This window comes from Sus scrofa, chromosome 4, assembly GCF_054392235.1.
Source record: "Sus scrofa isolate SSC_HxYL_T2T_F1_AM1 chromosome 4, Sscrofa_HxYL_maternal_Yorkshire_Landrace_v2.0, whole genome shotgun sequence".
NCBI lineage: Eukaryota > Metazoa > Chordata > Mammalia > Artiodactyla > Suidae > Sus > Sus scrofa.
The window spans coordinates 78612195-78628206 of record NC_139386.1 but is presented as its reverse complement, the minus strand read 5'-3'; the positions used below and the strand labels follow the sequence as shown (position 1 = coordinate 78628206).

Genomic DNA, 16012 nt, shown 5'->3' with positions numbered 1-16012 from the left:
GTTTCTCTGCATCTGGCTGATTCCAGATGCCCAGGTTCCTCCCCAGTGCAGGGAAGTCAGAGTGTGCGGAGGGTACCAGGATCTGGCCGTCGGCAGGGGGTCTGCACGCCCTCGCCGCCCTGAGCTGAGGGACCCCTGCTTACATCAGAGGGGGCCGTCCTGAGGAATCCAAACATCCGCCCTGGATCCCACTCAGGTCAGGAAGGAAAACATCCAAAAGTCTTCAGGAAATTTCAAGATTTCTGTGTGTTTGGTTTTTCAGAATTGATTTTCTAATATTAGGTATCCCATTAACTCAGAAATGCATTAAGTTCTGTAGAAGCACATAAATATTTAGTCTGAAAGTCCCAAAAAAGGCCAAGCGTCTTCAGGAGAATTCCACTGGGTGGCACCTCAAGCTTTTTAGGTTACAAATGAAATCATTTTAAAAGAAAGAGGCAACCTGAAAAAAAATCTAATTTAGAAGGAATCTAAGGCCTTCCATAGATACCACACAAGAATCGACCCCACTGTTGGGAAAGAAACAAAATATATATACTATACATGTGCATAAAACAAACTGCTCCCTGGATTCTCATCATAATACTGACGTGGCATTAAAATGAACTCACCATATTTGAAAATGATATACTTCTTTGGAGCATCTTGGATTCTTTGGAAAACATCTTCAAGGTGGAATCTAATGTAATAACGACAAAGCAGACGTGTAAGAACGCTCTCCCGACCCTTCCAGGAGCAGCAGTGCGCGTGCTTGAGAACAGGGAGGTGATGGAGCGGCGAGCATCCCCCGGGAGGACCCGTGGCTCAGCAACAAGGAGTGAAAGCCACAACTGAAGGCAGAGCTGAGCCTAGTGACTGACAGAGGCTGAAGTTAAAAAGGTGGGGGGGGGGGGAAGCAATTTTAATATGAAAGGAAAACAAAAGGCTCTTGGCAGTAACATTTTTCTAAACCAGCCCATCTACGGTGGGGGCTACACCCCAGTATGTTACTGGCACTTACGTAAGAGAACCACTAACTTCCTAAATCACAATAAATTAGGAATTAAAGTGTCCAAGCTTTTAATATCATTGCCTAACAGAAGCTTTAAAAGGACATCAGGGTAACCCCTGAACAGTAAGACTCCCGAAGTACAATGTGCTCTAACATCCTGTATTTGAAATATAGAATTTTCCCAGTTCCCATTGTGGCTCAGCAGAAATGAATCTGACTAGCATCCATGAGGATGCAGGTTCGATCCCTGGCTCCGCTCAGTGGGTTAAGAATCTGGCGTTGCCGTGAGCTGTGGTGTAGCTCTCATATGCAGCTTGGATCCCTCGTTTCTGTGGTGTAGGCTGATGGCTATAGCTGATTCCACCCCTAGCCTGGGAACCTCCATATGCCGTGGGTATGGCCCTAAAAGACCAAAAAAAAAAAAAAAAAAAAAAAAAAGGAATACAGAATTTTAAAATTCCTAATTTGCAATCATACAATGTGGTAAGTCAGATGAGTCAAATAATTTCTTCTGGATTGTCTAACATTTCAGCCTAGTTTTTACCAGCACCAACACGTGGAGTGCACTGCAGCTCCTACAGGAGCCACCAGCCAGCCTGCCCTGTGAAGACACTTTTCTCAAAATCAGAGGCCTCCTCTCCTAAGAGACACTGCTCCCCCACCAGCCCCAGGGCCCTCACACACACACTGTACAGCTGGGCGGGAACTGTAACGGGCAGTGGGGAGGAGGGGGGATGTCAGGGTCCATGTGAATTAGGGACGTCAAGTGTGAACATAAATGCATATGGGCCAGTGACTGCATTACTATGAGTGAGGAAACAGAGGAACAAAAGAAGCTTTTGGCTAAAAAGCACACCCACACCCTGATTTGGCAAGTTCACAAAGAAGCAAGAGGCTTATTAAACTGCTGAGGCTTAAGTCCTTGATGAAGGACTTAAATCCAGCCAAGGATGCAGCTTGGCCAGAGCAGAGGCGTTCTGTCTTGTGCAGTGACATTGCAAGGCCGACGGTGGGGACCCAGAAAAGCACAGCTGCCTCCTCCGGTCAGGGCGCTGTGGCCTTGGAAACGTCCTTTGGTCTTTGGTAGGGTTGTTTCCCGTGCTTTGTAGAAAGGTCTCTTTTAGGATGTCTGAGATTCACTGTATAAGCGAAGGACTGAACCAGGATCACAGCTGAGAGCAGTGACTGTCAACACCCGCAACGTGTGACGGGACAGTGCCTTCTCCTCACAGCTGCCTCCCCACGGGGAAGACAGAAACAGGAGCAGTCTAACGTGTCCACGCCAGAGTCCCACAACCCTTCTCATCGTCACTGCTTCCAAGTGCCCGTTCCCACGCAGGACGGGGAAGGACACGCTTTGATTCATTACATCCTGTGCAAACTGCCAGCACAGCAGCGGCTGGGGAAACAGGCGCCGCTAAATGCTCAGTCCTTTTTCAAGATCAAAAGAGTGAAATTCTAATGTGTCACTGAGATCTAGTTACAAGTCTAATTAGCCAGGCGCTTCAGGGCTCCCGAGGAATCATGATAACCAGCAAGCACATTAACAAGGCACCCATTAGATTTCACGCTAGACCTAAAACCAACACCCTGAAATATACACCGAGTGACAAAAATGTCCCCACACATCTGCATCCCCACTAGTGATGCCATGAAGCCACTGCTGTCCCCTCAATTCTGCGAAAACTCATCAGCAGCAGAAAGGATTGTCCAATCTTGATTTTGGCCAATTAACAATGACATTTTCTGCAACACACCACAAACTGCTCAAATTTTACGTGGAGGTGGCCCAGGCAGGTACGGTCCTGGGGAGTTAAGAAATGATGCCAGAGCGTGCCCGTCACCCTCAGTGGAAATAAACCCGACTGTTACCCATGAGGATGCAGCTCAATCCCCAGCTCGCTCAGTAGGTTCCAAAGGATCCAGCATTGTGAGCCGTGGTGTAGGTCGCAGACGCAGCTCGGATCCCCTGATACCGTGGCTGTGGTGTAGGCCGGCAGCTACACCTCTGATTCGACCTCTAGGCCTGGGAACCTCCATATGCCGGGGAGGCAGGGGGTGGGGAGGGTGGGGAAAAAAAAGGCAAGAAAAAAGAAATTCCAGGTAACCCACCTTTCATGTAGGAAAACATACCGTGTGAGGTTGTAAAGACGGATGACCCATTGCCAGAGACGGCGATCCCAGTAACCGCCCTGTTGGAAAAGCGAAGTTGTACAAATTACCATCAACCATGAGCCAGGACCTCGGTCTCTTTCAAGGCCTCGCTTTCATTTAAGTCCAAGTTTCTATCATTTTTTTTTCCCAGCTTGTCTGTGGACCTGGCCCTGCTCACACCAGCCACAACCGAGTCACCGCCCTGAAGCTCCTCGGGCTGTTCTGGCAACACCTGCGGCTGGAAAGGTCCCCTCTCGGCCCCAACCGCCGTGTGATGAGTCTGACCTGCGGTGAGCTGACTGCCAGCCCAGCCACTGGAACCCCCGCCACTTCCTTGCTTTGCTACTCAGCCACGTCCTCTCAGAGGTTCACGCGTGTTGCGACAAGGTCCCTCTCCACACGCGTGCCGAGGAAGAGGAGAGCCACCGTTCTGACGTGTAAGGTGGGACCTCGGGTTCCCCTGCAGGAGGCTGTGCTGACGTGGAGCCATCGGTCGGAAGTGGATGGACCCGTCCCTTCCCCCCACGGCCCGCAGACAGGACGAGGGGCCTGGGATTTCTTTTCTAGAACAGGACAGATCAGGGGAGGCCATGCCTCCCAAGCCTGCCCACCAAAGCCCATCAGTTTGGGGACAAAAAACGATCCAGGCAGCTTCGAAAGAGAACATCCCTCTTGACTCCGCCTGAGCCGCTTCACCCCGGGCCAAGACCCCAGGCCGACGCCGACACTCTTACTCTTTGTGGATCTTGTGTTGCTCGTGGAGCTGCAGTTTGGTGATGTTACTCCAGGCCAGTGTTCTGCTCTCCTCGGTCAGGTCCTCAAAAGACTCTTCCCCTGGAGAGACTGCATGTAAATGGTAACTCAGTCAGGCAGCTCAATTTCTAACCAGCCGCAGAGACGAGTGTCGGAATCCCAATATTTTCTATTAAAAGCAAACAACCAAGAAAGCAAAAGGCCTGCCCCAAATGGAACTGCTTTGATCTGCAGCTCCATGTCATCAAGGGATGAGAATAAACTGTATAATTTAAGTAAAATAAAAATCACTTGGAGAAAGATTAAAAAGTACCCTTGAGTACTAGTCTTTTTTAGCCATGCCCACCTGTGGCACTGGAAGTTCCTGGGCCAGGGATCACACCTGCACCACGGCAGTGACAAGCCTGGGGCCTTAACCCGCTGCACCACCAGGGAACTCCCTACAGTGTTTTATATTTTTATTGGGGTTTGCCAAGTTTTCACTTGGCTTCTAAGTTAGGAGCGTCTAGAAATACAAGGCCGGGTCATTGCTCCCTCATTAATCTTTGTGACGGTTCCCCAAGAACACTGGAGTTTGGTTTTGAGAGGGAGAGAGACAGATGAAACCAAGTGCTGCGGCGCCCTGGCTAGGGCCAGCCGGGCGGTGCCCTCACTTCTAAGAAGGGCTGGACTATTTCCCTTTTAAAATAACCCTGGTGGCCGGGCCTGGTGACTAAGAGGCATCACAAGACGGTCCTCATGACCCAGCCCGTGGGGAGTGGGGAGGCTCGGCTGTGCCCTAGAGTAGCCTGGCCACGCCGGGGCATGGAGAGGACTGGCAATAATGGGCAAGCAAGCAATACTGCTGCTGGACAGGGTCCGCCTTCCAGGGCCTGAGACCGTCTCATGTGGGACGTGAACCACGATAACTGGAGGAGGCGGAGCGCTCTCTCCTCCTTCCAAATACCACACATGAGACCAGGGTCACAGATACGCTGTAGATGTTCAAGTGACTGAGTAAGAATCAAATCCAGGTCTGTGTGGGGGTGTAAGAGGCAGGGATGCTGGATATCATTTCCTTCTCTTGAAGGAAGGAGCAGGGTGGCGGGACTGCTGGAGCGGCCACAGCCAGGGTGGATCAGCAGCTACAAATCAAAGACCAGCTTGGAAAACCAGGGAGAAGGATGTAAACAATAAAAACAACAAATACCGCCACATCTCGTTAAATTATCAGAATGTTAAGTGTTTTGATCATTAAATTATCAAAATATAAGTGTTCTGATTTTAAGGTCAAAAGTTAAAAACGAGATTGGTGTGCAGGAGAAAAGACAGCGAAACAAAATCGTCTCGAAGCTGCCCAATGTTTCATCTTTTTAGAATCTTCAGAAACAACCTGAATGGAAAAGAGAAACCGAGGGTGCTCACGTTGTTGTTCTCTTGACAAAACTTACCTGGAGAATCTGCCGTGGAGGCATTATAACTGGAGGTCTGGGGCAAGCTTTTAAACTTTGGGGTGATCCTTCGAGGATGGGGGGTCACAAAAAGCTGCTTTGGTGTCTGCCCAAACTCCAAAATCTGGGTCAGCAGGGCCACCTTCTCATCAGGATCCTCGATGCTGTAGGACAAAACACAGGCCATGTGGTGACTGCTGGGTTTAAGCTCCTTGAAAGCAGGGATTTCAAAATACAGGTCAACGGGAGAGAGGGGGACCTGCACTCAGAACAGCGACCATGTGTCAGGACTGTCTAGACCATTAGGTAATTTTTTGAGGCTCAGTGTCTTACAGAATGGCGAAAGTAAGCTATAGTTCACTGTAACATTTCCATACCTTCATATCATCAAATAACTGAATTATTTAGACAAAAAGGTAATTTGTAATGCAAGTAGAAATTCCTTATAGACGTAGAAATAAATACCTGTTCAAGTCCACACCTCCTTCATAGGTCAGGGGATGGAACACTGAGAAAAGATACAAAACACTCTTGAAAGATGTACTGTCTTGTTATAACATTCTATTCACAATTTTAAAGACGCAACAACTTTAGGCTTTTAGTCAAAGAAACCTATTTTCACTTTGCAAATCAGCCTAATACCATCCCACTTGGGGAGTTCCTGTCATGGCTCAGGGGTTAAAGAACCCAACTAGGATCCATGAGGATGTGGGTTAGATCCCTGGCTCTGCTCAGTGGGTTGAGGATACAGCATTGTCAGCTGCTGTGTAGGTCACAGACGTGGCTTGGATCCCGCACTGCTGAGGCTGTGGTGTAAGCCAGCAGCGGTAGCTCCAACTCAACCCTAGCCTGGGAACCTCCATATGCTGCAAGCGTGGCCCTAAAAAAGGGGAAAAAAAAAAAAAAATCCCACTTGGGCAAATACCAAAACAAAACAAAACAAAAAACCCTTGAACTTCTATCCCTCCCTGAGCAGCAACTAAGTGGCAGCAAGGTGGTATCACCTCAGCATAGGGCTCACCCCGGGTGAGCAGCAGCCCTCAGCCCCAGGGAGCACAGAGCACCTGCGAGGCAAGAGCGGTCAGTGCCACTTCCTGGCCAGCAACACGGAGGAGCGTGGGCAGGGGAGGAACCCACACTGAAGAGGTGATGCTGAAGGGCAGCTGGCCGCCGCTCGCTGCTCTCCGCTCAGTTACAAAGACCCCTCGTGGGATCCGGAGTCGTGTTCTGTTCCAGTCTGAGTTTTAGCAGAAATCACTGAACGGCTGGAGAGCCCAGGCTAAAACTAGAATTCTTCAGGAAAAGACCCGAGGATCACAGAAAGGAGGCATCTTTAGGCAAAAGCACTTCCTCCTCTTTCACTCATTATCTAACCCGGGGTCCTGGAGCCAGGAGGCCCTGGCTGCTGAGCTAAGGTCTTCTGCCCAGAAAACAAGCTCGAGTGTTGCAAGCTCATCGTGGTTGGGGCGGGGGGGGGGGGGGGATTCTCTCTCATCTCCATCAAACACTAAAGGACGCTTCAATAACGGTTACGCACCGTTATGGGCTTCAACAGCATCCCTCCCCTTTTGCTTGTAGCCAAACACGAGATCGATCCACTCGTGAAGGTGCTCGGACACGTGGTCGCTTTCCAGCGCGTCTCTGCTCTTCTGGAGGAAGTCCTCGGGACCTGGCAGGGAGCACCAAACACCCCACGTCACCACGCCGTCCTTCCCATTTCCATTGTCTCCCCATATGCATCTCAAGCCTCAGGGTGGGCAAGGGGGAGTTTTCCTACTGAGGTTTCCCCCTCGTCATAAAAAATACACTTTTGGCGAGGGGAGGGGCGGGGGTGGCAAAAATTGTTTGTACAACATTTAGGTCTTTCAAATACATGCTCATGTTTTTACATCAGACTCACAGACTTATCTCATTCAGGAGGAGAATTACACTGTCTTTAAAAAAGATCTAAGTAAACAGTGAAGTTACACCTTCAGGCCTAGCAATTCTTTTGTCTGCACTTGAAGGTGGTACTCACTCTGGGCCCACGGCGGGAGCTCAACATCTTCAACCAGCTGCCCTCCTTGCTTCTTCCCCAAATCCAACCTCAGGCTATTCACCAAAAAGCTGACGTCTTCACCGTAGAATTCTGGAATCAGCTGAGAGTTTCAGGGGAAGAACAAAAAAAAAAAGAGCAACAGACATTTTGTGAGGCAGTTAAGAAGACAAGCCGGTGGCTCATCAGCTTGGGAACGGCTTACCTCTTTAAAATCAGTTGCACCATCCAAACAGTTTCTCCAAGTTTCTGCAATACTAAATATGAAAAGAACTCAAGTGATTTTATATCCAGGGTATGGGAACAGCAACAGCAGCCTTTCTAGGCCCTAGATCATTTCTCTCAACCCAGAGCTCCCAACCAATCCCCCAAACCACCCTTTTACTGAAAGCTCAGCCCACAAAGGGAGTGAGCGCAGAGTCAGGACATGGGCCGGGGGTGGGGGAACACCCCCACGTCGAGTCCGGGAGCCTCTACCCATACCTACCCAGGGCTAATCCAAGGGCCCTCAAAGGCAGGTGCTTAAACACTGAAAACTTAGCACTATTTTAATTGCTTTTTTCAAAAAGAGATTATAAACAAACACATGCAGAGCTTAGAAAGACAGCTCAAAATGAGCATTGTCTCAGCATGGCCAGATGCCAAACAAACATTTTCTCCTCCATATATGTTTTTGAAGAAATATATTTATAATAAAAATACAGTCAGAACTGTATTCAATTTATAGCAGGATTATTTAGAACAATGAAATGTCGGAAACAGTCTAAATGTCCAACCATAAACAGTTTAAATAGTTAAATTATGGCACACATTAGGATAAGATACAGGAATTTAAAAAAAAAATCACTGTTTTGAAGAATACCTAATAGTATGGAGATAGAGTCTTGTGCAAAATCTACTACAAGACTACAAAAGGCAGGACAAAAAACTATATTCTCATATTTATACACATACACAAATGACTACACAAAACCTGAGAGGAATAGATATAGTCCCTGTAGTGATATTTTTTTACATGTCCTTCGATTTTTGCTTATATCTAGTGTTTTGAAATAAACACGGTGCACGTGTAAAGGGAAAGTCTAAAAGCGGCGATGGCGGCTGCATCGGGTCGAACCTGTTGAACATTCTATCCGCGTGATCGAATCTTCCGTTCTGCAGACACAGCATGTATTCTGGTGCTGGGGGCGGGGAGGGAGGAGAACCGGAGTTAACAACATCTCAGAACCACTGAAGGGACCTCCTGCGCTAACATCTAAGCTGGGACATGAGCACTCTTACCAATCCTGACAAGATAAAAGAGCACGTAACCCGGGGAGGAGTAGTGGCTGCCGTACATGAACTTGGGCTCCGGCATTTCCTGGTAGCGCGTCTGCAACACGTGGAGAAAAGCAGCGCTGAGTGTTGGCTTCAAGAACAGACTCCAGGAGGAAGAGTTTAAGGAAATCATGGCTCAGACATCCTGTCCCCACCTCCCTCTTACTACAGGAAAAGAAGATAAAAGGGGAGGGAAATCTGAATAAACACAGCATCCTTGCAACAAGGATCTGGTTTTCTTGGCTCAGTGGAAACAATGTCCGGGCTGAATTGAAATGAACAAGTTTTATGCATCTCTTAGGCGATTCACCAGAGAGCATGTTCCTGAAAATAAAGCTGTAAGCCTGCTTCCTACCTCCTGAACTGTAGGCAAAAAATGCACATTCGGAGCAGCTAAACTCCCATTCCTGGGGAAGGAGGGGTGGGCAGGCAGGAAGGGAGATGAAGAGCCCCCCACCCAAGTCCTGGAGATATGCGTTTCAGGTGCAACAAGAACACAGGCCTGGGCTCCCAGGGTTCCTTAGAAACCAGGAATCCCCAAGTCCACTCACCAGCAGCCTCTCCAGACGCTCCTTGTTGAGGGCCCCCACTGGCTTACTGAGGTCCCGGAAGGTTCCTGGATTTGACAAATCTATAAAATAACAACATCAGCCCCTGAACTGACACACAGGCACACATTTCCAAACAATAAACAGTTCTCTTAAAATGAAGGCAGATCCATTAGAATGATAGCATTTCTGATCATTATTTATGTAGCTGTGAAGGTTAGAACTTTTAAGTTAGTGACAACCACTCAAGAGTAGTATCTCTAGCTTGCAAATGCTTTGAATACTGATATTAAAACAAAGACTTGGAGTTCCCGTCGTGGCGCAGTGGTTAACGAATCCGACTAGGAACCATGAGGTTGCGGGTTCGGTCCCTGCCCTTGCTCAGTGGGTTAACGATCCGGCGTTGCCGTGAGCTGTGGTGTAGGTTGCAGATGCGGCTCGGATCCCGGGTTGCTGTGGCTCTGGCGTAGGCCGGTAGCTACAGCTCCGATTCAACCCCTAGCCTGGGAACCTCCATATGCCGCAGAAGCGGCCCAAGAAATAGCAACAACAACAACAAAAAAGACAAAAAAAAAAAAAAAAAAAAAAAAAAAAAAAGACTTGATTTTAGGAGTTCCTGTCGTGGTGCAGCGGAAAAAGAATCCAACTAGGAACCATGAGGTTTCGGGTTTGATCCCTGGCCTTGCTCAGTAGGTTAAGGATCCGGCATTGCTGTGAGCTGTGATGTAGGTTACAGACACGGCTCGGATCTGGCGTTGCTGTGGCTGTGGTATAGGCTGGCAGCTCTAGCTCCGATTCGACACCTAGCCTGAGAACTTCCATATGCCACAGCTGTGGCCCTAGAAAAGACAAAAAGACAAAATAAGACACTACCAAATAAAATTATGATACAATCACATTTTTGCTAAAATAATTTGAGGAGTTCCTGTCGTGGTGCAATGGTTAACAAATCCGACTAGGAATGATGAGGTTGCGGGTTCGAGCCCTGGCGTTGCTCAGTGGGTTAAGGATCTAGCATTGCCATGAGCTGTGGTGTAGGTTGCAGACGAGGCTCGGATCCCGCGTTGCTGTGGCTCTGGTGTAGGATGGTGGCTACAGCTCTGATTGGACTCCCAGCCTGGGAACCTCCATATGCTATAGGTGCAGTGCTAGAAAAGGAAAAAAAGACAAAAAATAAAAATAATTTGAGATATGCATATACATGTATATACACCACGAAGTTAAAATGGTTGTCACATGATAATTTTTGAGTATTTTAGTATTAAGTGTTCTATAATGAATAGCTATTGCTTTTGGTAATCATTTTTTAATGTGAATTTTAAAGTAACATAATAACCTGAGATACTGTTTTCAAAGTGGAACAAGTAACTTCAAACCAGGTACTTATAGGTAATAATGGTAACAAGGGCTTATTACACGCTCTGTGTAGTCTTTCAAGTATCTGAGTGCTTTTTTTTTTTTTTTAAGGAATTAAATTCCACAGAGAAAACTGCGAAACAGTTCAATCCATATGACCAGCAGGTATGGTGGCCGGAGAGAGGCCACCTTGAGTAGGGACATGGGAAGGGAAACCGAGCGCCCTCTGCTGGCGGCACGTACCCAGCTCGGCGCTGCAGTAATCGCTGATGACCCAGGGGAACACCGGGTACTGGGAGAGGTCATTGCAGCTGCGGTCAGCCAGGGTGTTGAGGTGCAGCAGGTACTGGTAGTTGGACAGGTGCCCGCGCTGCCACTGCAGCATGTAGCTCTCGGCCGTGCGCTCTGCCACGTGGTGCTCTGTGGGGACAAGATGGGGCCATTGAGCTCTGTCCTCCTACCCATGCATCCCCCGCCTAGACAAGCGCCATGGAGGCGTCCCACGTACAGCCTTCGACCCAAGTTTTTCAAAAAGTACGCTTTAAGAAAGGTAGGCTATGGTTTGTTTTCACCAGAGCTGTTCCTTTAAGTGAGCATCTCCAAGATCCAGAAGGGAAAATTATTAAGTACAGGATATATAAAACATCCTTCTCTATGAAATCTATGGTATGAAACAGATAAAGTATGGTGCCAATATAGAAATATTACATGGTAATATATATCCATACAGTCTATACTAGGCACTAACAAAGAATCCTTCCAAATGTGCTTGAGGGTTTTTTTGGTTCTGGATTTTTTTTTTTTTTTGGCAGCACCTGCTGCATACAGAAGTTCCCAGGCCAGGGATCAAACTCACACCACGGCAGTGACAACTCAGGATCCTTAACCCATTGCGCCACTAGGGAACTCCCAAATGTGTTAGAATTTTAATGCCTTGAAGAAGCCATGACCATTTGTAAAAGCTCATTTCCTACATTTCTTATGAAATCAAAAAATCTTTTTCTTTTAGATCTGGAAGATGGGAGGGTGCTACTGCTAATTTGTCAATGACTGTGTATTATTTTTGACAGTGAGGAAAACAGGAGCATGCAACTTCTCAAACTAGAACAGCCAGAGAGACCACTGGCAGAAATCCCACAGGAGAAATGCAACCACAGATTGTGTGGCACCAATGATACCTTCCCTATAAAGGGAGTCAAAATGAGTCTATTTTGTTTAGAAAACCCTGCTTTCAACTTTTTATCTGCAACAACGTATCTAATTCATTTGCTGATTAATATATACTTTGCCAACTTTTTCTCTAGTCAGCTATTAGGGAAAGGGCTTAAAAAAAAAAAAACACACACATATTCTGATTTTCCATTCTCAGAACATCTCAGAGAAAGCCTGAACCATCTCATCAATAAACTCCAAACAAGCAGACTTTAGGCCTGGCAAGTTTTTTGAATTGAGTTAGGACTCACCATGACAGTGAGTTTTGTTGTTCTAATCTTGTTATAGTTAGAAAAATTAAATGGAAAAAATTAGAATACAGGCGATAACAGTAAACTTATACCAAAGCTATATTTGATACACATTAAGTGAATAGCTTACTGTGAGGGGAAAAAAAAGCTAAACCTACTGTAAAATTAAATGCTCTTTACTGAAAGTAAACTATTCCTCCTTGGCGAAAATGTCTAAGTAAATAACTCACTATACCTCATAAGCAGTTTCACTTTATGTTTGGAGCAGCAGACAGACTGAAGATGGTATTAATAAAATGCCAACATCTTTTAAAAAAAATTATTCCACTTTAGCCACCCAGCACCTTTGAAAACAATTCAACTGCACAACTTAATATGTTTATGCTTGAAAAGAAAAATACTGGTGTTCTGATAAAGGTAGGAAAACTCGCATCTCCCAGGGAAGACTGAGGAAATATTAAAAGCGAACTGAGTTCCATGGAACCACAGAAGGTTCATTCGTTCTTCTGTATTGTCTTCCAGATTTGGAATCAAGATCACGATTAAGGACCGCAACCATGTGACTGGGTAATTCACCGTCTCCCAGGAAGAAACTGAATCCTGGTTTTCATAAACATAAGACTGGACATAAAAATAACTAGGTGGGAGCTTCCTCTGTGGCACAATGGGATTGGTGGCTTCTTCACAGGGCTGGGATGCAGGTTTTATCCCTGGTCTAGCACAGTGGGTTAAGGATCTGGCGTTGCCGCAGGTATGGTGTTGGCCACAACTATGGCTCAGATCTGATCCTTGGCCCAGAACTCCATATACCACAGGGCGGCAAAAAAAAAAAAAAAAAAAAAAGAAAAAATTAGGTGGATCTTTACAATTCATTCATCTTGGGGATTAAGACACCCAAAAAACATTTAAATACATTTGTCAAGAGTTTTTAAAACATAGAATCAGAGTGAACTACCACCAAATTCCATTCTATTTCTCTTCATTTCTAAAATGCTTTTCTGCTAACCATGGTTACTGCTGAGAAGTCAGCTGAACCACAGAGAGGTGGTTCTGGACACAGCCTTTTCCTTCTCTTGTTCCCCAGCCCTGTCATTCAGGAGCCGAACCACCCTCACAGGACAGACACACAAGCTGAGAGCCAACCTAGATACGTGGCAATAAAGAAATAGAGGTCGTCTCGGTCCTGAGGTTCATAGAACTTCAGGTAGATGTCGGAACACAGGTCATCTTCTGTGCAAAACACTTCCAAGCCCTACAAATCCAGAGAGAAAAACAAACAGCACTGCATTCACCTTCCAATCTCAAGATAAGCGACCCAAGACCAAAAGATGCTTCAATTACACATCTACATTGTTTATTCGGAGGTCCTGAATGCATATTCCCCAGCTATGAATTCGATCTGTATAAGGACAAGTCCTGTGCCTCAATTAAACTTTGTAAAACTCCTTGTGGTGTGGAGTATTTTTACTCATAAAGAGCATTTGTGAATCTATTATTGTGACATTCAAACCTGGCTGGTCTGTGTCTTCACGGATCTTCAAACACAGATGTTCAACTTTCTTTTTGAAGTTAAATCATAATTACGTCAAATTAACCAATAATTGAATAACTCATCCAACCAGTAGGTTGCAATTATTCTCCAGATAACTATGGGCTGTGAATGCTTTGTTGGCGAGGCCAAGATGGGACGGGAACAGAGAGAGGATGAATGTTCAGCATGGCCTGGTTCACACAGCCTTTCACCATGTCCAGCGAGGGAACTCAGGGCCTTAACCCCCGGAGTCTCAACTTCACTGTGAAATAGAGTCTCATCAACCCCACATGGACTGGGCTAGGAAACAAACACGGTCCATAAACCGCCTAGGACACCGAAGATACTGAATCAATGGCTAGTTCTTCTCTTCCTGATTCATCTCTCTATGCAAAACAAGTGGAGATTTTTAATAGGATCTGTTCCCCTCATTCTCTAGTAGCACTAGAAATGGAGAGTCGCCTTTTAAGTAAAACAGGCAGGAAATGGTTAAATCTCATAAATATAAAATACAAAAATGAGGCACTTAAAATTCCACAATGCTTTTGTATGTAATGCCACCAGCTGACTAGTGCATCTTCAAAGGAGAACAAATACACAGATGCTGCTGTTGAATTAAAGCCTGACATGGGACTGGCTTCTACAGTAAGCCTGCGGGACCAATAGGAGGGTGGACACGGGCCTCCTGGGGGAATGTGGGGAGGACAATGAGGGGACTTACATGGGCCTTTCGTCCATTTCTCTCTCCCCCGGGGCCTGAGGGCCCACTTAATAGAAGTTAGCAGTGAACATGCTACAGCTTCACTGAGAGCTTCCAAACTTGCCTTGGAGACCTTGCTGCTCGAAAAGGTGGTGGCGGGGAGCCCGGGGTGGGCTCTGCAAGGGCCACCCCCACAGGAACCCAGAGCCCTGAGAACTCAGCTCAGAGGAGAAACCCGAGGCCCTCTAGCACTCCTGCTCTTGGAGCCCAAATCATTTTTACAGCAGCCCTGCTGCCTACAGACTTACTCCTTTGTAAACGCCCAGCTCATCCCAAAAAGGAGCGCCCAGACTCTGAAAACCCCACACCCGTCCTTTCCAGAGGTGCCCCAGGTGTTCATACGTCAATAAATCACTGGCAAAACGGAAGCTGGGACCCCATCCTCTGGACGGGATGGTTCCACAAACTCACCAATGGCATGAGGCCATGCCTCCTCCTGTAAACTCGGCGCACGTCCTGCAGCGTTATCTGGACCACGGGTTTCTTTAAGAGTAGAAAGACCGTCTCAAACATCAACACTGACTCAGAAGCCGCCCATCAGCGTCTGGAAGGGGAAACGGCAGCCCAATCCCACCTTCCAGATGAGTTACCAACAGAAACTGGGAAGACAGCGCTTGCAGCAGGACACACCTCACTTTACTCTTCGCCAGCTTTTGGACTGGGGACATGCTCCCCCACACACACTCCGTACCCCAAAATAAATAATGCGTGCCTCCATCTCCCAGGTGAGGTTGTTAGTGATAAGGGTTTTTTTTCTTTTTTCCTTTTTGGAGTTTGGAGAGGAGAAAGGTTTAATCCAAGGGCCAAGCAAGAATAGGCAGCTTGTGTTCAGAAGCCCTGAATGGCGATAGGGAATATTCGAGGACTGGTGTATACAACCTCTTGCTTTTTATAGGTTTTCCCTTTCTATAGGCCTATGGTTTGCTTAGAACTGACACTTTTTTTTAGAATCTCTTACACCTCCTTAAACCCTATAGTGTATTAAGGCTCATAAACAGCTGGAATATAAACCAGACTCTCAACTTGAAGGAAAATTTCCTTGCTTCTCTAGAGCCTTAAGAGACTAGTAAGATGAAGGAGGTCAGAAAAGGCACTGAGGTTGGCTAAAAGCCGGGGCTGGGGTTGCTGCCTGAAGACGGGCCAAGGACTGCAAGAGACCTGGGAAGAGCTAACTACTCTATTTCTGTGAAAGTACCTGCCCAAGCCACAGCCACGGCCCAGCTAATGCATTACACCAGGGAATGCCAGTAGCAATGTGTTGTCTGCCAGAGGGCCCAACAGGCATGCCCTCCCACCCCTGGTGGACATCGCTGTTAGGGCAGCATGTGCGACACATGGATGTTACCAGGCTAGGGGTCCAACTAGAGCTGCAGGTTCTGGCCTACACCACAGCCACACATGATCCAAGCCACGTCCACGACCTACACCACAGCTCAGGGCAACGCAGGATCATTAACCCACTTAGCAGGGCTACGGATCGAACCTGCATCCTGAGGGATACTAGTTAGGCTGGTTACCACTAAGCCACAACGGGAACTCAACACTCCTGTTCTTGAAGCTCCTGCCAAATGGCTCAAACATACAATCTATTAGGATTTCTGTTCTTTCAACAAACCACTCTGAAGAGGGGCCAGATCCACATAACGCAGCCAATATTCACACGTTTTAGTACAG

The 16012-nt window shown here is 47.0% G+C and overlaps 1 protein-coding gene across 25 annotated transcripts in view; it reads right to left on the bottom strand.

Annotated features, from left to right (window-relative positions):
• The window catches only part of NSMAF (neutral sphingomyelinase activation associated factor), a 64021-nt gene that overhangs the window by 5006 nt on the left and 43003 nt on the right, over positions 1 to 16012 (bottom strand). For 24 of the 25 annotated variants that reach the window (XM_085022326.1, XM_085022322.1, XM_085022336.1 and 21 more), the window contains 14 exons: positions 14750 to 14821; positions 13191 to 13299; positions 10828 to 11004; positions 9232 to 9311; positions 8645 to 8735; positions 8481 to 8544; positions 7569 to 7620; positions 7346 to 7466; positions 6866 to 6997; positions 5794 to 5836; positions 5329 to 5492; positions 3880 to 3988; positions 3125 to 3183; positions 612 to 679 (listed from right to left, as the gene is read on the bottom strand). In XM_085022326.1, the coding sequence (XP_084878452.1) occupies positions 612 to 679; positions 3125 to 3183; positions 3880 to 3988; positions 5329 to 5492; positions 5794 to 5836; positions 6866 to 6997; positions 7346 to 7466; positions 7569 to 7620; positions 8481 to 8544; positions 8645 to 8735; positions 9232 to 9311; positions 10828 to 11004; positions 13191 to 13299; positions 14750 to 14821 (1341 nt within the window). Of the gene's footprint in view, positions 1 to 611; positions 680 to 3124; positions 3184 to 3879; positions 3989 to 5328; positions 5493 to 5793; positions 5837 to 6865; positions 6998 to 7345; positions 7467 to 7568; positions 7621 to 8480; positions 8545 to 8644; positions 8736 to 9231; positions 9312 to 10827; positions 11005 to 13190; positions 13300 to 14749; positions 14883 to 16012 lie in introns of all 25 variants that reach the window. The other variant, XM_085022341.1, reaches the window with a different exon arrangement.